Source organism: Tenrec ecaudatus, chromosome 3, assembly GCF_050624435.1.
Source record: "Tenrec ecaudatus isolate mTenEca1 chromosome 3, mTenEca1.hap1, whole genome shotgun sequence".
Classification (NCBI taxonomy): Eukaryota; Metazoa; Chordata; class Mammalia; order Afrosoricida; family Tenrecidae; genus Tenrec; species Tenrec ecaudatus.
The window spans coordinates 140,678,570-140,701,311 of NC_134532.1; the positions used below are offsets into that span (position 1 = coordinate 140,678,570).

At 37.4% G+C, this 22,742-nt stretch overlaps 1 protein-coding gene across 17 annotated transcripts in view; it reads left to right on the plus strand.

Annotated features, from left to right (window-relative positions):
- SEC31A (SEC31 homolog A, COPII component) overlaps positions 1-22,742 on the plus strand; it is a 78,808-nt gene that overhangs the window by 29,580 nt on the left and 26,486 nt on the right. For 11 of the 17 annotated variants that reach the window (XM_075544113.1, XM_075544115.1, XM_075544116.1 and 8 more), the window contains 10 exons: positions 1,430-1,591; positions 1,782-1,934; positions 4,351-4,584; positions 7,755-7,829; positions 9,328-9,366; positions 9,830-9,907; positions 13,844-13,919; positions 14,371-14,549; positions 17,558-17,684; positions 20,984-21,129. In XM_075544113.1, coding sequence (XP_075400228.1) covers positions 1,430-1,591; positions 1,782-1,934; positions 4,351-4,584; positions 7,755-7,829; positions 9,328-9,366; positions 9,830-9,907; positions 13,844-13,919; positions 14,371-14,549; positions 17,558-17,684; positions 20,984-21,129 — 1,269 coding nt within the window. The remainder of the gene's footprint in view (positions 1-1,429; positions 1,592-1,781; positions 1,935-4,350; positions 4,585-7,754; positions 7,830-9,327; positions 9,367-9,829; positions 9,908-13,843; positions 13,920-14,370; positions 14,550-17,557; positions 17,685-20,983; positions 21,130-22,742) is intronic. The other 6 variants (XM_075544117.1, XM_075544121.1, XM_075544124.1 and 3 more) reach the window with 1 other exon arrangement.

Here is a 22,742-nt window from a genome sequence, read left to right on the forward strand (position 1 = left end):
CAGCAGTTTGAAAATACCAGCCACTCCGCGGGAGAAAGATGAGGCTTTCGACTCCCATAAAGAGTTCTAGCCCTAGAAGCCCACAGGGGCAGCTGTACTCCGTCCTATAGGTTGCTATGAGCTAGCCTTGTCTTAATGGCAGTGAGTAGTGTTTTGGAAGGTGCTGCACTTGAATGGTAACTGAAAGGTCAACTATTAGCTGCTCTGTGGGAAAAAAAATGTGGCTGTCGGTTTCCATAAAGATTATAGCCTTGGAAAACCGCATGCTGCAGTTCTTCCTTGTCCTGTAGAGTGCTGGAGAGGTAAAGGATGGCAGGGACCTGGGTAGGTGAGTGCTTATAGTACAGCTTTTTAAATTCCTTGGTGGAATGCTGTAGAATATAAGGTAGTATCTTCAGTAGGCTTTTTACATTCTATTCGGATAAACTAACAACAGCCAGTGTATTCTGGATGACCTTTTTTTATTGTGGCAGTGTCAGAATATGGAAACATTAAAGTTAGGGGGAAACAAAAATATGAAATAATATATTTTCCCTTATATGACTTAATAGAATAACCAATAAAAATCCCATATTTTCCACCATGTTATTAGATTTTTAAAAGACAGCATTGTCTTTCAGCATTGCTGAAAGTTACTTAGTCCTATCAGCCAGCTTACGCATTGCAGACATGAGAAGACTAAGTTCCTTTTCACTTAATTCAATGCTCTTATAAATTACAACAGTGCTTTTAAAGATAAAGCCATTTTAAATGTCACATGAAACTCATTTGACTTACTTCTTGAAGCCACAAGACCTTGCATTTCTTTCAAGAGCAGTTAGGACTAAGTTTTTTTGTTAGAAACAATAATATTGTAAAAGATTTGCATTAACCATTTCCTATAGTTCATACTCTTTTCTGTATAAAGATTGTTAGGATTTTCTATCATGAATGCAGCAACAGGAACGGTGTACACAGATTTTCTCTCTTGACGAAAAGCCAGATTTCTCAATGAAATCTTTCCTTCCAAGGCTAATTTTTAAACTTTGACTTCAGGTAAACAGGGATAGATGTGGTTGAGTGTTGGCAGGCATCTACAGTTGGCCAGAACACCAGTGATCTTTTAAAATATAGCAAGTTGACTCAAATAGTTTTCTGATATTTCAGATGTATCCACTAATATTTCAGTAAAAACAGAAAACCATCACATTTTAAGATGTGCTTGTTTTGAATGTGGTTGAATTGTTTTAAAGTAGCATTCCTTTATCCTTGGTAGACCATCACAATGGGCTCTTCTATTTCATAAATCTTGGGTTTGCTTTTCTTAGCTGGAAATAATTTCTAAACGAAAGGTGTTTAATTTAGCTAGTTGAACACATTAATTTAGTTGTTCTGCTTATAAAGTGGCTATACCTTCTGTGGGTTTTTTTGTTTTTTGTTTTTGGCTTAGGTGTTATATGAACTTCCCACAAATACCCAGTGGTGCTTCGATATTCAGTGGTGTCCAAGAAATCCTGCTGTCTTATCAGCTGCTTCCTTTGATGGGCGTATCAGTGTTTATTCCATCATGGGCGGGAGCACTGATGGATTACGGCAGAAACAAGTGGACAAGGTAATTGGAAGTATGAAGATTTTGGAGAAAGTAGCTATTAATAAATAACTCTGTGAGTAGTTTGAAAATTACTTAATGATCAGCAATCCTGTGTAAATGGACAGTTATTTAAAACTTCTTGGATATGACACGGTAACAGTACGATGTAGATTTGTGTGAGTCACTGATCTCGTATTACTCTTTTCTAAAGCTGTCGTCATCGTTTGGAAATCTGGATCCCTTTGGGACAGGACAAGCCCTGCCTCCATTACAAATACCACAGCAGACTGCTCAGCACAGTATAGTGCTGCCTCTCAAGAAGCCACCTAAGTGGATCCGAAGGCCTGTTGGTGCTTCCTTTTCAGTACGTGCATTTTGTTCTTTGGTCTTGACGCATATGGGCATGAAGGTTTTTCCTAATGTTATGATTTCAATGGGAAAGGCTATGTCTGAGCTAGCTTGGTGTGTCTGTATCATCTAGCCCACTCCACTCCTTTTAGAGTTTCCCTCTCCCCGGCCTTTGTTGTTGTTGTTCTTTTTGGAGGAGGGACCCACGCTCCTTCCCTTCTAGCTTTTCTTGCTGTGTAAGTGTTGAACCTGCCCCAGAGTAGAATGAAGCGTGAGTAATGAGTGCCCATATACCCATTATCCAGCTTTAGCAGTGGTCCTGCAGCCACATTGTCCTAAATGCACACAGAAAGGTTAGGAGAGAATTAAAATATGGAATTTCCCCACACATTTCTTGAAGCCCCTTAAGATTTTTTTTATATATCTTTTATAGTTGAGTTCATTGTTTTATTACTTTTAACAATACTGTTACCATATACAGTAAAATTACCAATAATTCCAATAATTGGCGCCCCCAAAATGCCTTTATATGTTCAGTGGATATTCTTTCTAAGTTTGTTCTAATCTATAATAATCCCTTCTTCCTCCTCCGTCCCCGTGACATTTAGATGTTGAAAATAATTCAGATATTAGTTATGTTTATTTTCTCCACATTCTGGATTTGGTTGATTCTGTTCCCATAATACTGTTTGATATGTTTTCCTGTGCCCTGATATTTTTTCTAGGCTGTTTCTATGTCCCCTATTTCCTACAGACTGAAGGTTTGATCATATTCATGTTATTAAAGGGAAGAGACATTTAGTATCAGAGAAAGTGAGAATATAGGTAGGAGCCAAGGATCATCTTTGCAAGTTACAATGGGTAGAGAGATCCAAAATCTCTTTAAAGTGTTGAAGAACAAGGATATCACTTTGAGGAATTAGTTGCCCTTGGCTCAAACCATGGAATTTTCATTGGCCTCAAATGATGTGAAAGTTAGCCATGAGTAAAGACTGATGAAGAATTGGTGGAAAACAAGTAAATCTGTCTTGGGAGAAGTACAGCTAAAACACTCCTTAGAAGCACGAATACTAAGACTTCGCCTCATACTTTGGACATGTAATCAAGTGATTTGTCCCTGGAAAGCAACAGCAGGTAAAGTAGAGGGTCAGTGGAAAGGAAGAAGACCCCACTGAGATGGCTGACCCCGTGACTGTAGCAATGGGCTCAAACATAACAATTGTGAGAATGTTGCAGGACCAAGCAGTGTTTCCTAGGGCAATGTACATGCGGTTGCTCTGGGTTGGAAGGAACTTGATGTCATCTAACAACAGCATGCTATTCTGTAGTAAGACAATATGCTCTTTATTCTTGGATGTATTGATTATTCCCAATATTTTCCTTAAGATGGGTAAGAGTAATAAACATCCTCTTGTGCCTAAAGATGCGTTAAAATTTCTAGTTGTTGAATTAGGCTGTATTCATGGCAGCAACAACATAGAAACCAATAAAAAGCAGAATTAATCATCTTGTAAAACCTACTTTAGATTTTGCTTCTAGTTTGTGTTTTCTTAAGTATATCATGGTATTTTTTTTACAGTGCTTGTTATAAACATACATTGAGCACAATAGATATTTTATAAAATAAGTTTATGTAAAGCCCATAATCTTTGCGTGCAACATTAGTAAATAAGAACCTACTTTATTCTTGTGTTTCCTTTCCTTAAATTTATTTTGTGTGAATCTATTAGTATTAGCTATGTACTCTGTGCATAGTAGGTACTAGGTGTTATACAAGAATAAAATCACACAGAAGGGCCAAGTCCAAAATAATTTACATGAGACCAGTACATATGGTGAATAATTGAAACAAATATATATATATTATGCTAAAGGCATTTCCAGAAGCTTTATGGAAAGGTGACATTTGCTGGACCTTGAACGATAATTAGCTTTGAGTATGTGGAAGTTAGTAAAAACAAACAGGTGATGTATTTGGGCTAGGCAGGGGAACGGACAACAGAAAAGTGGATGAAGGGAGATGTCGGACATTGTAAGACGTGGCAAAATAATAACATAAATTATCAAGGGTTTATGAGGCGGGAGAGGTGGGGAGCGAGGGGAAAAAATGAGGAGCTGATATCAAGGGCTCAAGCAGAAAGCAAATGTCTTGAGAATGATGATGGCAACAGATGTACACACTGGATGTGTGTATGGATTGTGATGAGTTGTATGACTCCCCAATAAAATGATTTAAAAGGTAGATTGTGTGGAAACGAAAAGGATAATTGAAGGTTGTTAGATTGTCTAGTAAGAAGGAATATATTTAATATTTCTTTCAGATTTCTGTCTGTTTAAACCATAGTTCTATTCTTTAACAGATTTCCAATTTACGCCCTTTTTTGTAATGTTCTTGGGGTTCAAACTAAGTTTGTTCATGTGTTCTTTTGCAGTTTGGAGGCAAACTGGTTACCTTTGAGAATGTCAAACTGCTGTCTCAGCAGGGAGCTGAGCAGCAGCAACACCATCCTGTGTTCATCAGCCAAGTTGTAACAGAAAAGGAATTCCTCAGCAGGTCTGACCAACTTCAGCAGGTCGTGCAGTCCCAGGGGTTTGTGACTTACTGTCAGAAAAAAATTGAAGCGTCTCAAACTGAGTTTGAGAAAAATGTGTGGTCTTTTTTGAAGGTAAAGTTGGTATTTAAGACTTTTACTTCACTATCTGCAAATTTAATTGAACTGTATTTCAAATCCGTCGTCTCATTAAAGAAGCACTTAAAAAATGTGATTTCAGGAGCTTTTTGAAAGTTAAAGAGCTTTGAGGAGCACATTGCCTAGCTTTTTATGTCCAGATTCCTGCCGCTGCGGTGAAATGCCTAGTGTGAAGTACTTCGTTAGTGAGGAGTAGATACAATAGATGATATTTAGGTGAGAGAGAAATAACATTCAATGAACCTACTTTAAAATTAGGAGACACAATATTTAATTTTTGTAATAGATTTCATTGAGGAAAATGGGAAAAGTGGGAAGTGGAATAGGGTAGAAAAGGTGGAGGCATTTCTTATCTTGCCTTTAAAAAGGGGAAAAAATAAAAAGAGGGGACAATTTTTTTCTACTAAGTTAAATTTATAACTGGAATAACAAATGTATTTTTTAGTTAGTTATTTTGCTTCCACTGCCTTACTTTCTACACTTAATTTTCAAAGAATAGAGATCTTGAGTGTAATAATAGGTGTGAATTCCAAAATCAAATAATTTATTTTATATTTTACAATTAAGTATTCAATTAAGGGGAAGGCTTCAGGACTCTGGATGTCCACATTGTGAGAAGTTTGTATTTCTGTAATCTTTGGAAATAACTGATTTTGTGTTTTATAAGTTATTTAAAGAAGAAAAAAAAGAAAAAAACTTGTTCTTTAGGTTTTAAACTGTTTTATTGGCGTATAACATCATTCAATCCAGTAGTTCAATTACATCAAGAAGAGTTGTACAGTCATGACCACAGTTTTAGAATATTTTCTTAATTCTTGTGCTCATTGTTACTAGCTCCCTATTTCCCCCAGCCTCCTCTCCCCTCCCAGGCCCCAAAGAGCCATTAATCCAGTTATTGTGTCCATAGCATTCCTTAGCCTGGATTTCATGTACAGAAAACTTTTTTTAATCCAAAACTAAGAACAATAAAAAAGTAAAACAGATAAAAACTCCAACTGAAAATGAAACAATATTAAAAACTAGAACAAACTAAATGGATCTTACAGGAGATCAGATGCTAAATTTTAAGCTAAGTGCGTCTGCAGTAATCCACTTTCCGTGGCATTCTGCGTGATAGATTGCAAGCCTGTTTACATCCCTAGTGCATGGTCAGATGAGATTCATCAGAGCCTTAATCCATATGTAGTTCCCCTTCTTCTTCTTCTTCTTTTTAACTAGAACAACTTTGAAATGGGTCAAAGAGGAGATCGTATGGTAAGCTAGTACATTTTAACCTACCTCCGTCAGTCACATGGTTCTGTCTGATAACAAGGCTGTTCACATCCCTCAGCGATGATCAGTGGATATTCACCAGAGGATTAGTCTCTGAGTGAACCCTGCAAATGGATTTTGGGCTTTCACTGTCCAATGAATGGTGGCCCCAAACTACCAAACACGTAATATATTTTAATGCCCTCCTTATTTCAGTATGACATGTATTAATCTCTTAGGCACGGCTCTGCTGTGAATCAATATTATTGAAAGTTTTGTCTTATCACTAGCCCCCACTGTATGCATATAGTGTCCAATCACTTAAGAGTTTAGTACTAGGTTTCCAGGACAAGTCACTTTGATGCATTTCCATTTCCTCCATGAAAATTACAGGAACTGTTTGCATTTACCTCCTACCATTTGTGCTGACTTTTATCCAGTTAATGAGACAAATATATATCTAAATTCATGTTTTTCTAAGCCTTCTAATCTCTAAATTCTCTGGTATACCTATCTCTTTGGATACCTATCAACTTGACTCATACATAAATTGAGTACTAAACCCAATAAATTCATGAAAACATTACTCCAGTAATGTACCGTATATACTCATTGTTTAAGCCTAGTTTTTCAGCACATTTTAAAAAAACGTTTTATTAGGGGCTCATACAATTTCAGCACATTTTACATGCAGTTTTTTGGTAAAATTAGGTGCCTCAGATGATATTTGGGTTGGCTTATACTCAAGAATATACGATAAGTAAAAGTTCTTAGTACACTTCAAATGTAAAAACAAAGTTCAGACGATTTTCTACTGAGCCACCCTTGCAACCCTTAAGATATGTCAAACCCAGCATTTCCAATGTTGTATAATATTAAATAATATAAATGTTATATAAATATATAGTATAATTATGTTCTTAAATAAGTTGTTTTTTAAAGAAAATGCAGTTTTGTCTTGTCAGTTAGACGTGTTTGTAGACATAGGTATGTAAGAAATGTCTGTAGACCTAGTGTGTAATCTATACAAGTAAATAATTCATGTTTTGCGGTTCATAGCTATACTTGCGTAATTTCCTTTTTTTGATTCTCTTCATTGGCTAAACTAATGACATTATCAGTGTGCAGTGGTTATGCATTTGGTTGCTGTCCGAGAGTAAATAGTTCCAAACCACTAGCCAGCTCAGCCCAGGAAGGTTGAAGGTTTCTATCCTGTGAAGAGTTGCAGTTGCGGAGACTCACAGGGAGAGTTCTGCCCTGTCCTATAGGGTCACTATGAGTCAGACTCTACTTGATAGAAGTGCAGTGATGCCCCCAGGGGATGATTGACAATATCCTCTAACATAAAATGACAGTAATCTCTCTAAAGTGAATCAGAGATAAATATAAATCATAGACAATGCCTTTTGGGCTTGCATTTAATTCTAGCACCAATATAAAACAACTAGTTCTTATGAAATGGCCCTGCCTAGAGATCACTGAAGATAGGAGTATTATTGCAAAGTGTAGTAAAGAAACTAGAGAGTGCCTGTCTATCAGAAGGAATAGCATCTAGGGTCGTAAAGGTTTGTCTTAAAACAAGTAGCCATCTAAATAAAGTGTCAACTAAGACCACATGGAAGAAGCACACCAGCCTGTGTGATCCAAGGATTGTAAATAATAGCATCCAAATCCAAAGAAGGGAGTGGTATCAGAGCTTAGATTGTGAACACCTGGTTTGCAGAAGGCCATGAGTGACAGTGGAAGTCTCAAAGCCATTGTTCTTTCGGTTTTTAAATGGTAATACTAGACTTTGGATATGTTTAATGGTCCTATTTGATATTTTAATGTATTGTTATAAAATTGGACCTTAAATTCAACACTTTTATTTTTTAAGAGTTTGCCTCTTTTTAAAGGTAAACTTTGAGGATGATTCTCGTGGAAAATACCTTGAACTTCTGGGATACAGAAAGGAAGAACTAGGAAAAAAGGTAAGTTTTCAGAGGTTAAGCTGTGTGCCAGCAAATAAAGCAGTTATGTAACGTGCACCTTTTAAGTTCCAGCTTTTGCTGCGAGTTGCTGTAAAGTCAATCCCAACTTGCAGGACTCCATTTGTACAGAGGAGAACTGCAGCAGAGCATTTTCAAGGCTCATCTTTTGGAAGCAATCCTCTGGCTTATCTTCCTAGGTGTGTCTAAGTGGGTTTGAACCCCAACCTTTTGTTGTTTAGCTGACAAGAAGCACCTTTAATTCAAGTTTAATTTAAGAATTGTGTCAGGGAGAATTGGGCCTTGAAAGATAAGACACTATGAACCTCAACTACTGGAAATAACACTTGAGATTCTAATAAAGTTGTGCATCCATGGGCCCTGGAGGGAAGAGGGGAAGACTATTTCATTCTAGATCTTAGCTTACATGATCTACTTAACAGACTCAGTAACTATATTTTTCAGCAGGGTAATTTAAACTTTAAAAAGGGGAGGAATAATCTTACAGTTTTCTTCTCTTGAGGTTGTTATTCACATTGTTCAGATCGGTGTCAACAAGAGTGAGCAAGGCATCCTGACTTGGAAAACCTAGAAGGAAGTAGTTTAGGTTCTCTTCCTGTCTGAAAGTGACTAGTTTTTTTTTTTTTTGGTATGTCAGAGTTGTGCACATGGTGTGGGTTGGATACTACACTGTAGGCAGTGTCATGCACATTGAAGATTGATGCCCCTTTGAGGTCATGCACACCTAGGGTACATCACAGTTCCATTGCTTCCTGGCTATTTGTCTTTGCGCTCTCCTTTGGAGTTGCTGTATTTAACTTCTTATTATTGATTATAACTATTGTTTGTCTAAACTTGCTGCTAAAATTTCTTTAGGCTTGCAGGAGTTTAAGTCTAAAGTTTTATTGATACTTGATAACAAAATTGAGGAAATAGAATCTGATGATAAAAATAGATCTAATAGCTTTCCCTGAGCCCTTGTTGTGCAGTGGGTTAAGCATTGGCCTACCATGTGACTGGTTGATGGTTTGAGTCTGCCAAGTGGTTTTTGAAAAAAATGTATGCCAATCTATTTACATACAGATTTACAGCCTCAGGAACTGCTCTATGGAGCAATTAGTTCAACTTTGTCCTCTGAATCTCCTTGAGGGCAGTGGACTGTTTTAATAGTGATTATTTCTGTAATGAGTACCACAGGAAGTATTTTAAAAACTTAATTGCAGTTCATTTCTTTAAAATGAATGTGCTTTTGTTTTTAAGGTTAGTTTCGTGCTTGAACCAGCAGAGTAGGATAACATCTGAGCAAGAGAGACGCCCCAAATGCTAAACTTGAACTATGGAGGGCCAGTTTTGAATAGATACTCTTTCCATAAATACGCTACCCCTCATCTAACGTCTTGTACTTTTTGTCAGTGAGAATGGAGTCAGAGCGAGGGGAACATTTTCTGTATAACCTGAAATAGAATTCCATTTAGTACATGAGTTCTTATCTGTATTTCAGATTGCTTTGGCCTTGAACGAAGTGGATGGACCTGATGTGGTAAGAAGACCTTTAAAATTGTCTGCATCCTAAAATTTGCTTTGAGTCATGACAAATAAGGGAGGAATAAGGAAGTAAGATATGTGTTTGTTGTGCAAAAAAAAAGAGAAAGAAATGTTTTGTCTCATAATGTAAAAATAAATGATTCTAAGTATTTTAATTAACTGATTCATTTTAAAATAGCACACATTTAATGGGTAGACAGAAGAGGAAAAATTAAGTGATTGTCAGATACTTAGGGTAAAAATCTTTGCTACCGAGGAGTGTTTGATAGGACAGAGATGGTGTTAACATTGCTCTTTGCTTTTTCTCTAGTGGGTCTCAAATGAAATTACTCAGTACTGTTTCTTAGGATTGCACTGGCTCTGAATGTTGTTGCTGGGTCTTTTGTCTTCCTTGTTCACTAAGAACCCTCTAATGCCACCTTCTTCAACTTCCTCTGTAATTGTTTTGTGTACCAAAGGCTCTTAAAGACTCTGACCAAGTAGCACAGAGTGATGGGGAGGAGAGCCCTGCTGCTGAAGAGCAGCTCTTGGGAGAGGTACTTCTTTTTTTTTCTTCCTGGTTTTAATTGTATTGGGGAAATATATGACATGTTTTGCTTGTCTAAATATTGCTTGACCTGGGAATGTGGAAAATTCTCTTGACTACTGTTTCCAGGATCATTTAGAGTATATTACTTACTAGGGTAGGAATCAATGATGTCTAGGGTAGGAATCAGTGTACCTATACTGACAGAAGAATCCTCTCTGAACACTTTAGTTCTTTGACCTAGCATCTAGATGATATGTTTTCAAATTTGAGGTGAGGTGAGTTGGACTTAAGTTTTTAGGTAGCTATCAAACTGAAAATAGATTTTATCTGGAAGCTCATATTGCATAGCAAGTTAATGTTTTTGTCTTGCTACATTATGTTTAAGATGTACTCTCAGTGGCATAGGTTTCTGCATTAGTTCTAAGCTTTTGAGTCCAAGAATACTTCACTGAACTGAGTGATTTGCTATAAATGTGTCCTGAGTCCTATTGGTAATTAAAAGAGAGTCCTTGAACACAGAGTTGTGTTATTAACTTTTTTCTTTTACTTCTCTGTTTATTTTTTTCACCACTAATGTATAATTTTATGATTTCTTTTCCTTGCTCTTTAATTTCATCTCATCTTGGGGAAAAGTGATCAAAAAGTTTCTTGAGTGTCTTATCTGACTTTTGAATTTTTCATTGTTTTCTGGTGGTATGGGGCTATCCTGACGTGTGGAATGTTTCTTATAATATTTTACTCAGTTGTGAAAATAATTCATCAGCAAAGATGATTGTCAGAAACATTTTCCTTAGAAGTATGGATTTTAGAATTTATTTAATACAGGAATAAAAGACATGGTTAACATCATACTAAAATTTTTGACTATATTAGGCTGCATTAAAGAAATTACTTTTAATTACATAGAACTAGGTTAACTGTTATCAAATTGAGGTCCATTTGAGAATTCATGCATAAATTTAATAGGTAAGAATAATAGGCATTTAAAATAAACAGTCATCAATGAGTAGTTCCAGGGTACTTAAAAATATTTTCTCCTAATGGTACTATGTTTCAGAAACAGTAACAATAGTGTATTAAGAGATAATCAAGATATACAATGAATTGTAGCAGTTTGGGCTTTAATTTAGAAGTCTCTAAGTACAGGTTTGCTTGTAGTTAAACAAATTAGAAAAATAATTGTTAGGAAAAGAGCTTGTTAGAATGGCAGTCTGTGCTTCATTGAACCATCCAAATAAAGAATTAGAGCCTCCCTTAGCCTGTCTCACAGAGACACTGAAAGAAGAATCTGTGCTTAGGGGTCCCATATCCTGAAACTCAGACCAGTCTAATACTACATTTTATGCACCCGTATCCCACACCCTTAGTAACCATTCCCAGGGATATTCCCCAGGCTTCTGTTTGTACGGATTGGAAAACTCATGCAGATTTTTATGAGTATAGCGCGCTTCTTCTTGGGTAATCATCTTTCTGAGACTTAATTTTAGTGATAGGTCTAATGGAAATAATGGATGGTGAGGGTGTTTCCTGGGTGCTCTCAGCAATGTCTTGTAAGGCATCTCCCTCAGGCAATGCTACTGATACAGCCCCACCTGGCATATCAACTTGAATAGTTTGGCTAATCTGCTCAGGTGTTTCTAAGGGCTCAATATCCTCTTCTGGATCATCAGCCCATATGTTCCCATCCCATGTTTCAGGGTCCCAACTTTTCCCAGGTAATGCCCTTACTTTGGTTTCAGACACTGCTCTCACCTGCAATTCAGCTGCCGTTGTAATTCAGCCACTCGTATAATGAGACTGGACCTGGTTCTCAGCAATGTCAGCTCTTTTACTAGAGGAGAGAAGGCTCTCCTTTGTGGCACGGATGGAAGTTTTCAAATCCGTTAGTCTGCACTTGAGGCGCGTTTTTGAGGCTCTGAGACCATCCCTCTCCTTAATCACACTTTCCATTGTAAGAAGGACCAGCCAACCAGCTCCCCTATACTTGTCATCCTTAAAAAACTCCTGGAAAATATCAAACATACGATCACTCAGAGCCTCTCCTTTAACCAGCACCTCATCTGTCGGTGGTGCTACTTTAGGTATTATCTTTGCTATTTCACACCATGGATTAGGAAGAGTGGCAGACTTGTCCATGCTTTGTGGTGTTGAAGTTTCATTATTAATGCTGTTAAGAGTAATCAGGCTGGAGAGCCAATTTAAGAAACCCATATTTATGGTTTTATTTCTCTAGAAGCACTCCTGGTACCAAAATGTTATATATACAAAACCAGATGGGTAGTAATTATATATATATATATATATATATATATATATATATATATATATATATATATATATATATATATAAAAAGAGATATATTACACAAGAAATGAACAGTTAAATTATAAAGCAGTATAAATGACTCAGTGCAACTCACTCCGGTGAGAGAGTTGTGAGACACCGGCAGTCCTTTTAAGTCTTGAGGGTCAACAAGGTAGTCCTCTGTAGAGAGAGCTAGGCTATCCCAGCACAGGCAGCAAACAGCAAGGCAGGTCACCAACTGTCAGCCAGGTCACCAGCTGTCAGTCCCCAGCTCCAGAGATGTACATTCCAATCGTGTGGTCTTAAAGGGACCTCAACTTACAGCGGCACAGTCCACCGGATAGGCGTCCCACAGGTAGTATACCCTTTAAGTTGAGGCATGGAACAAGCAAGGCAGCTGCACACTGGTCCTATGATCAAAGAGCAAGAGGCAAAACAGGCGAGGTTCACCGAGCCATTTATCTCTCCGCCCTTCCATTAATCCCACTTGTGTTTATCAGCCAGGCTGGAACAATAAACTATCTCATAGAGTAAGTTTGTTAGTGAGTGTAATCAGATCACGTACTTTGATGTATTCTTTAATACGAAAAACTAAATATTGTCATTTTTTCAACTTGAATTTTAAAAATTCCCAAGTGCTTCCCTTGGGAAATGGAATTAGGCTTATAGTTCTTCTCCTGTGATGATCAATGTTAATTAGTTAAGTTTTACTAACATGATCCCGTGCTGTATTCTACACTAAATTTTCTCAATCCCAAAATGCCTTGACCTTCATGACTAAGAACTTACATGCAGGTGTGTAGATAAAAATAGCACAGTAAATATTTTCTTTCACACAAGAAAGCTAAATTTTAAAAAAAGAAAGCTAAATTATTTTTAAAAATTAAAAAAATCTATTAAGTTTTTTGACTTTCAAGTTTATATGCATGAAAGAGAAACCCTTTAAAGTACATCTTAGTGAAATGCTTCCATTATCTTCTTTTTGAAATAAAGAAAAGAATTGAATTTACTTAAAATCTTACAAGTCTCAGGAATTTTTAATACAACTACACATATTCTTACTAGACTTTCCTGCTTTCTGGATCTGACCAGTTTGAGAGAACACAATGTATAAGTGAATCTGAGTATGTTCATAAATCTGGCTTATGTTGTCTTTGTTCTAAGGACATCAATGATTTTTTTTCATGACTGATTCAATTAAAAAGACTTCATAATTTAAACACTTAATGTCTAGGAACATTCAGCTATGTAGATAGAAGCAGAATTGCTTTAAAATAGAAATACATACTGATTTTTCAAATGTAAGTTTTTACATGCTTACAAGCTACTTAGTTGATACATCTTATAAAATAGATTCTTCAGCTTAAATAACTTCTAAGCTACCAGATTAGCATACTTAATTTTCTTTAACACTTAAGTTTTGTTTAGCATTTTCTAATGACCTTGAATTTTGCCTATATATAATGGGAATTAATACTTAGGGAAATTGTATATTTTAATGGAAACTTGGATCTGAGAATGTTTCTGGACTGAGGGTTTCATCTAGTCAGTAAGTGAGTCATCATTTAGGTTTGTTTTACCAGCATATGATGATGTAGTTCTGCTCTAGCTAAATTGCTGTCTTTAATATCTTTCTAGAGAATTAAAGAGGACAAACAAGAATCTGAATTTTTACCGTCAGCTGGAGGAACATTTAATATTTCTGTCAGTGGAGGTAAATACCTATTGGTGTTAATTTCTTTTTTTGTTGAGTGTTAATTTCTTTCTGTCTAAAATAACAACTCAAACAATCGAAAGCCTAACAGTCTATTAGTTTGTTAGAAATGTTTTGTCACAGGTGCAGGAGATTGAGAGGACTAAGCATTTAGTGTATGAAATCAATGCCCTGGTGTGCTTTTATTTCATCTGACTGATAGAAACTATAAAATGATATTTATTAAAAGAATTTGACCATTTTGGATAAAACGTGTTCTTTTACTTATATCTCAGTACATAGGCACAGATCTTTTCTATAAATAACATCAGCTTGTATTAGAATTTAATCTACCATTAATATTCAGAAATTAGCATGTATTTGTTTCATATGTGGTTATGTAGCTTTTTGTTTTTGCTTTTATATCACAAAACGTTATTTAACTTAAGTGTATTATGTCTCCTTCTTGCAGACATTGATGGTTTAATTACTCAGGCTTTGCTGACCGGTAATTTTGAGAGTGCCGTTGACCTTTGTTTGCATGATAACCGTATGGCAGATGCCATCATATTGGCCATAGCAGGTGGACCAGAACTCTTGGCTCGAACCCAGAAAAAATACTTTGCAAAATCCCAAAGCAAAATTACCAGGGTATGTTATTTTAAAGATAAATTAGCAGCTTCTTTTCAAACCATTAAACTGATCATTGTATTTCATTTTCTCATTATCATAGCAGAACACTTACAAGAAATAACAATCCAGAAAACCGTAAAGATCAAATACTTAGAATTCCATGACCCAGAAATGGTGTGGGCCATAGTGAAACTAGTTTGTTAATATTTTTACATGTTTATTTTGATGTGATTAATATTCCAGTTTTCCTCCTTTGCACGTTATCATTATAAAAATTATTTTTTTATTTTGTAGAAAGGTTTAGTTGTTTTTTTTTTTGGTTTAGTTTTTTTTACAAAATCATTTTATTAGGGGCTCATACAACTGTTTCCACAATCCATACTTACATCATTTGTGTCCAGCACATTCGTACATATGTTGCCATCATCATTCTCAAAACACCTGCTCTCCACCCAAGCCCTTGGTATCAGCTCCTCATTTTTTCCCCCTCTCTCCTCACTCCCCCACAAGGGTTAATCTTAGGTGTATATTTTTAAAGATAAAACTTTTTAGTAATCCCTAATTCGCTCATCAGATTGGTGTTTATCTTTCCATACGTTTTTGTATGTATCTGTAGAATTGTTTCTTTTAATCTTGATCGTGGGTGGGGATTATGCCTTAATCATATTAAAAATGTTAGGTGCTGTTTGAGTTGACTCCATTTGTAGTGACCCTCTGTGCAAGAGAGCGACCACTACTCGGTCTTGGCGCCATTCCTACGATTCTTATGTTTGAGCCCATTGTTGCAGCCCCTGTGTCTGGCCATCTTGTTGAGAGCTTTCCTCTTTTTCACTGTCCCCTCTGCTTTATCTGATGATGTCCGCCAGAAACTAGTGTCTCCTAACACATGTCCACAGTAGTTGGGACTAAGTCTCACCACCCTGACCTCTAGGGAGCATTCTGGCAGCACTTCTTCCAAGTCAGATCTGTGTGTTGTTTTGACCGTCTATGGTAGTTTCAATATTCTTCACCAACACCTTAGTTCAAATGCAACAATTTTCCTTTGGTCTTAATGTCTTAACTTTATTGGTAATAATACAAGCATTTCCCCACACCATTAAGATTTTTTCCAAAAAATTTAATTGCTCTGGCACAGTACCCACAACAATAGGTTCAAACACGAAAACAATTATGAGGATGATGCAGGAACTTGTTTCCTTCTTTTGTACATAGAGTCACGGTGAGTTGCAACTGACTCGATGGTACCTAACAATGACAACATAATATTCTATAGTAAAGCTATATTGCCATATTTTTGGATGCTTAGATATTTTCCTATATTTTTGTTAATATAGGTAAAATAGGGATAAACATTCTCATTGTGCCTAAAGATATGTGCAAATGTCTAATTGTTGAATTAGGCTGTATTCTCAGGAGCAGAATTTGCGAAGCAGAGGCTTTGGGTGTTTGTATGGCTCCTACTTAATGCCATTACCTTATTTTCCTTAAAAGCTATTCCACTGTTGAGTCTCGCAAGCATTGGGTTCCTCTTAACCTTTCGCACCTTACCTCACATCTCTCCCATCCTGTTGTTTTAGCCTCGCAGGCTGCTTTTCAGTTCTTCACAGGCACTAGCCCCTTTCTCCATGCGCTCTGCCTCTAGTCTGCATGCACTTTCCTTCAGGATGAAGTGTGGGGCCCTAGCCCCCACAATCAAACGGGTCCCAGGGGCGGTGGTGTAATTGAGGGGTCAAAAGACATCAGACAAGACAAGGCATACGAATGCTCACCTCCGGGACGGCCATGATCTCAGCAGCCAGGGATCCTGCAGAGAGAAAGCTATTATATATTTCCAATCAAGGCTTAGTGGACATGCAGGCCCCCCTAATTACAGGTAACCACATACGTAACAGTAAGAGGTTGCACAAGAGGCAACAGGAGGGGGATGAGCTAGGGGTGTACATGCAATAGGAAGGGGGGGCATTAGGCACAAGCGTGTGACAAGATGGGTGGACTCTAGAGTCAAGATGTAGCCAAACTGTGGTTCTCCCTGAGTTGGCTTGACCTTGCCTTTAGGCTCTCCTTTAGGGGCATAGTACATTATCCCTATTAGAAGGGAGTGGATCCTAGTTAGGGTGGGACAAACTATAGGGTCTGATTGTTTTAGGTGATTGATAACCCTCAGGGAGATAACTTTTCAGCAGTTGACCTACAAGTGTATGGTCTGTCATTTGTTTGCAAGCATCACCTTAGTTTTAGCGTATTATATGAAGGGACAACTTGAGGAATAGCCTTTCTGTTTCCCACAGTGAAGCTAATTCATTCTTTTCTTTCTTAGTACTTTATAAATATATTAGTATGGTATGTGTGTATGTCTCTAGAGGAAAATAATATATATTAAGTTGGTTAAAAAATAGCCAAAATAACGAGGTATAAATTACCAAGGGCATATGAGGGAGGGGGGAATGAGGAGGGAGGGGGGAAAATAAAAAGAGGACCTGATGCAAGGGGCTTAAGTGGAGAGCAAATGCCTTGAGAATGATTGGGGCAGGGAATGTATGGATGTGCTTTATACAATTGATGTATGTATATGTATGGATTGTGATAAGAGTTGTATGAGTCCCTAATAAAATGTAAAAGAAGAAAAGAGAAAAAAATGATTAGGGCAAAGACTGTACAGATGTGCTTTATACAATTGATGTATGTATATGTATGAACTGTGAAAAGAATTGTATCAGCCCCAATAAATTGTTAAAATAAAAAAAATAAAAATAAAAAATTTAATGACAAAAAAAATAAAAGGAAAGACAAAAAAAGAGAACAATTAACCTAAAGATAGTTTTGAAATAGAATCCTTATTAAAGTGTTAGTATTTTATTTCTTAAAAAAAATAGCATTGTACTTTGCTTCTGCTTGCTTCTGCATGACATACTATGAACAATAGTTTTGACAGTTATGGTTAATTAGTCATTGTTAATTTTGTATATTATAATTTTATATTATATAGATATAAAGACTTCCGTTGTCTTTTTGTTTTCTTTCCTAAGCTGATCACTGCAGTGGTGATGAAGAACTGGAAAGAGATTGTTGAGTCTTGTGACCTTAAAAATTGGAGAGAGGCTTTAGCTGCAGTGCTGACTTATGCTAAACCAGATGAATTTTCAGCCCTCTGTGGTAAGCAAATGGGCTTTACATTTGATATATTACAAATACGGCATGGTGCATTTTAAAAAAAGTTTTTATGACAGATCTTATTAGAAATTTTTGTTAACCTAATCACAAACAAGAAAAAGTTCTTTGAAATGTTTTTCTCTGGATAGTTTAATACAGTCATCATACCTATTTATTAAAAGAATTTTCATACCTATTTATTGTCTCTGAAAATATTGTTTAGTTCTTGGTTTCAGACAGACCATGGTTGGAATCTTGTCCTTGCCTATATGACCTAGGAAAAATTAGTTTCTGAGCCCCAGTTTACTAATCTTTAAAATATAATGAGCAGCTTTCAACTTAATAAATGTTAGTTCAAGACAGGCATGGAAGAATGGCCTGGCAGTCTACTTTCAAAAATATCAACCATTGAAAACTCTGTAGATCACAATGTTTTGCTCAGCATTCAGTTATGGGGGTGCAGTACCAGGCAGCATTTTCCAATTGTGTGGGGGATTGCCATGAGTTGGATTCAACTTGATAGCAACTAGCAACAATGATAATAATCTTAATTACATCATTTGAGTGAACATAACCATTGAAGGAGTAAATACTCGTTATTTACAAAAAGCTTTAAGTCTGCTTGTATGCAAATAACCATTTGCTAGCTTGAAAGTATTGAGGATATTAAAGTTACATGATATTAATGATTTTAACCATAAATAATTTATAGTAGGCCTGGATGCCATTTAGTAGTTAATTCAGAACATGTGATTCTGTTGTTTTTAAAAAGATCTGGTGTGATGACTCTAAAACCAAACCCACTGCCATCTTGTCAGTCCCCACTCTTGGCAACCCTGTTGGACAGGACGGAACTGCCCCAGAGTTCCTCAGGCCATAGGTCTGCATAGAAGGAGACCGCCACGGAGGACCTTGGGCCTCTACTCAAGCACTCCCTCAATGCATGAAAACTTTCTTCTATTAAATTGGCATTCTACGATGCTCACCCTCCCAACACAACTGCTGAAGCCAAAGCGGGTGAATAAGCAAATGTGGTGAAGAAAGCTGATAGTGCCCGGCTATCAAAAGAGATAGTGTCTGGGGTCTTAAAGACTTGAAGGTGAACAAGCAGCCATCTAGCTCAGAAGCAACATGCCCGGCTATCAAAAGAGATAGTGTCTGGGGTCTTAAAGACTTGAAGGTGAACAAGCAGCCATCTAGCTCAGAAGCAACATGCCCGGCTATCAAAAGAGATAGTGTCTGGGGTCTTAAAGACTTGAAGGTGAACAAGCAGCCATCTAGCTCAGAAGCAACATGCCCGGCTATCAAAAGAGATAGTGTCTGGGGTCTTAAAGGCTTGAAGGTGAACAGGCGGCCATCTAGCTCAGAAGCAACAAAGCCCACATGGAAGAAGCACACCAGCCTGTGCGATCACGAGGTGCCAAAGGGACCAGTTATAAGGCATCATGCAATACACACACACATACACTATATATATATATATATGTATGTATATGTGTGTGTGTGTGTGTGTGTGTGTGTGTGTATATATATATATATATATATATATATATATATATATATATATATATATATATACACACCATAGTGAATGAAGAGGGAAGTGTAGAGTGGAGACCCAAAGCCCATTTGTCGGCCACTGGAGATCCCCTCACAGAGGGGTTTAGGAGAGGAAATGGGTCAGTCAGGGTACGATGTAGTACCGATGAAGAACACAGCTTTCCCCCAGATCCTGGATGCTTCCTCCCCCCAACTACCATCATCCGAATTCTACCTTGCAGGCCTGGATAGGGCAGAGGTTGTACACTGATGCAGATGGGAGCTGGAGGCACAGGGAATCCAGGGTGGATGATACCTTCAGGACCAGGGGTCTGAGGGGCGATACTGGGAAAGTAGAGGGTGAGTGGGTTGGAAAAGGGGAACCGACTACAAGGATCCACATGTGACCTCCTCCTTGGGAGACGAACGGCAGAGAAGGAGGGGAAGGGAGACTCCGGATAGGGCAAGATATGACAAAATAACAATCTATAAATTATCAAGGTCTCATGAAGGAGGGGGGAGCGGGGAGGGAGGGGAAAAAAAGAGGACCTGATGCAAAGGGCTTAAGTGGAGAGCAAATGCATTGAAAATGATTTGGGCAAAGCATGTTCGGATGTGCTTTATACAATTGATGTATGTATATGTATGGATTGTGTTAAGAGTTGTATGAGCCCCTAAAAAAGGGGGAAAAAAAGGAGACCGCCACGTTTTCCTCTCGTGCACCTACTGGGGCTGTCTAATCAAGAGCTGTGGGTTAGTGTTCTTCTGTTCGAAAATGGAATTAAATGCTTATGAATTTTTTCTTATTCATACATTTTGTTTTAAAATATCACAACACATTTGTACAATTAGGTATAGTATCTAGTGAAATAGTTTATTATACACAAGATGTCATGTACTTCAGAATCAACTCAATAGTAATGGGTTTAGTGGGTTTTATTCATTTAAGGTGACCTGAGAAAGAGAGTCTTAGAAACTCAAGAGAGAGTTTCACCCTGTCCAATAGGGTTCCTATGAGTCGATATTCGCTCAGAGCCCTGCTGGTGTGGTGGATTCCATGTTGACCTTAAAGGTCAGCCATTAGAAACCATCAGAAAGATGAAGCTTTCTATGCCTATAAAGATTGAAAGTCTCATAAGCGCACAGGGCCAGTTCTTCCCAGTCCTATAGGGTAATTATGGGTCAGTATCAACTAGATGGCAGTCTTTGGTTTGGCTTTGGATGAAACTGGGTTAAGACTGGGCTGTTACTTCAAGGTCACCAGTTCAAATCTACCATCTGCTCCAAGGGAGAAAAATAAGGATGTCTGCTTCCATAAAAATTTATAATCTCAGAAACCCTGTATAAGGTCACTATGAGTTGGAATTGACTCAGTGGTAGTGAAGTTGGTTTATTTGTTTAATAAAGAAATATTTACTAAGCATTTACTGTATGGCTAATTTTGTTTCTCCTTAATATTCATTGGTTATGAAGTCTAATTCCTGATTGTGGAATTGTTAGACTGCTGGAAGTGGGTTAAACATTTGACTGTTATCCAAAAGGTTTGGAGTTTAAACCCATCAGCCACTTGGGGAGAAAGATGAGGCTGCATGATCCCATAAATATATAGTCTCAGAAACCCTAAAGATCAATTCTACTCTTTCCTGTATGGTCGCTATCAGTTGGAATTGACTTAAGGCTATTGGATTTGTTGGTTGTATTGGTTCATGATCTCCTATGTAAATCACTTTAGCTCTAACTCTTTGTTTCCTTCTGATCCATAGATCATTTGGGAACCAGGCTCGAAAATGAAGGTGACAGCCTCCTGAAGACTCAGGCATGTCTCTGCTATATTTGTGCAGGGAATGTAGAGAAATTAGTTGCATGTTGGACTAAAGCTCAAGATGGAAACAACCCCTTGTCCCTTCAGGTTAGTGTCTTTGAAACAAAATGTGCTACCTTTTGGTGTTGCCTTTTTCTCTACCCATGATTTGTTCTTCATCGATTGCACATTAATTATTAACAAGTATTGTTCTAGAAATTCTAGATAACTGATATTTGTCATCTTTGCTACAGCGTGTGAAATTGTGGTTTGGCAGTTAGGGAAGTCGGTGGCAAGCACAGAAAGCAGTTTACCTTTTTCTGCTGTTCCTCTCTCTGCCTCTAGTTGAGCCTCCAGGCCTGGGGCAGACCAGGGAGAAGCAATGTGGCATAAAGAGTGGGAGACATATTTCAGCATGGTTCCATTCTCTTTGGAAAGAGAGTTTTCTCAGAAGAATTGTTTTAAAGGTCTCTGTATTGAAACTGAAAACCAAGCAGGAAATTAAGGTTTTCCTGCTAAATGCTTTTGGGAAAAAACACTTGTGGGTTTGTGTGAAAAGAATTGGTGTTGAACAATATGAGAAATTTCAGGTTACGTGGTGGTGATGTGCCTTTGGCTGAGGTCATCTCAGAGAACTTTCATGGTGTGGACAGTACCTTGTTTTCACTCACAGTTCCTCCCATAACTGGCTGGCTGCTGTCTCCAGACATTTGCATCTCCACTTGACTCAAGTGGGTCTCTGCTGTTTAGCTCAGCCGAACAGCTACTTGGCAGTTTCATAGTGTTTAGGAGTTGATGACAACCTGCGCCTGGTTCTTGAGTAAGAGTTCTTCCTCCTGGCTGGCTTTTTGAATAATTACACGTGGTTGGTTATTCCAGACAGAACTAAGAGGAGTGAAAATAGATAGTATACTTTTTTAATTATTGTGGTAAAATATGTGTAATAAAATTTTCCATTTTAAACATTTCTAAGTGTATAATGCTTTGATACCTATTATGTCAGTTGTATTTTGTATCTATAATTATTAGGCATTTCTAGAAGTTTTTCATTACCCAAACAGAAGCTCCATGTCCCTTGCAGCAATAATTCCCATTCCTTCCTCCACGCCCTGGTAACCACTACTCAAACTTTCCCCCACATTTGTCTGTTTTGAATATTTTATCAAAGTGTAGTCCTTCAATATTTTCCTTTGGGTCCAACTCATTTCACTTAGCACAATGTTTTCAAAGTGAGCTTATGTTGTCACCTGCACCGAGTCTTTCAGTTCTCTTTATGGGTGAATAATATTCTATTGTATGTGTGTAGGAATGTACAAGGTGGCTTTAAAAGTTTATAGAAAAATTCTATTTTAATTCCACTTTCCCTTGAACTTTTTGAAGCTGCTAAGTACACACGTGCATGCTCACACATGTTATTAGGTGCCGTCAACCTGGCTCCAGCTCATAATGACTTCATATGCAGCAAAATTAAGCAGCCTGCTCCTGCATCATCCTCACAGTTGATGTGTTTGAGCATCATATTTTATTTTATTTTTTTCATTATATTTTACTAATCCATTCATCTGTTGATGGGCATTTGGGTTATTTCCACAATTTGACTAATGAACATTGAGGTAAAATTATGTCTTGAGCCCCCGCTTCCAAATATTTTGCGTGTATCCTTAGGATGGAATTGCTGGGATATATGGTAATATTGTGTCTAATCTTTTGAGGAACCATCC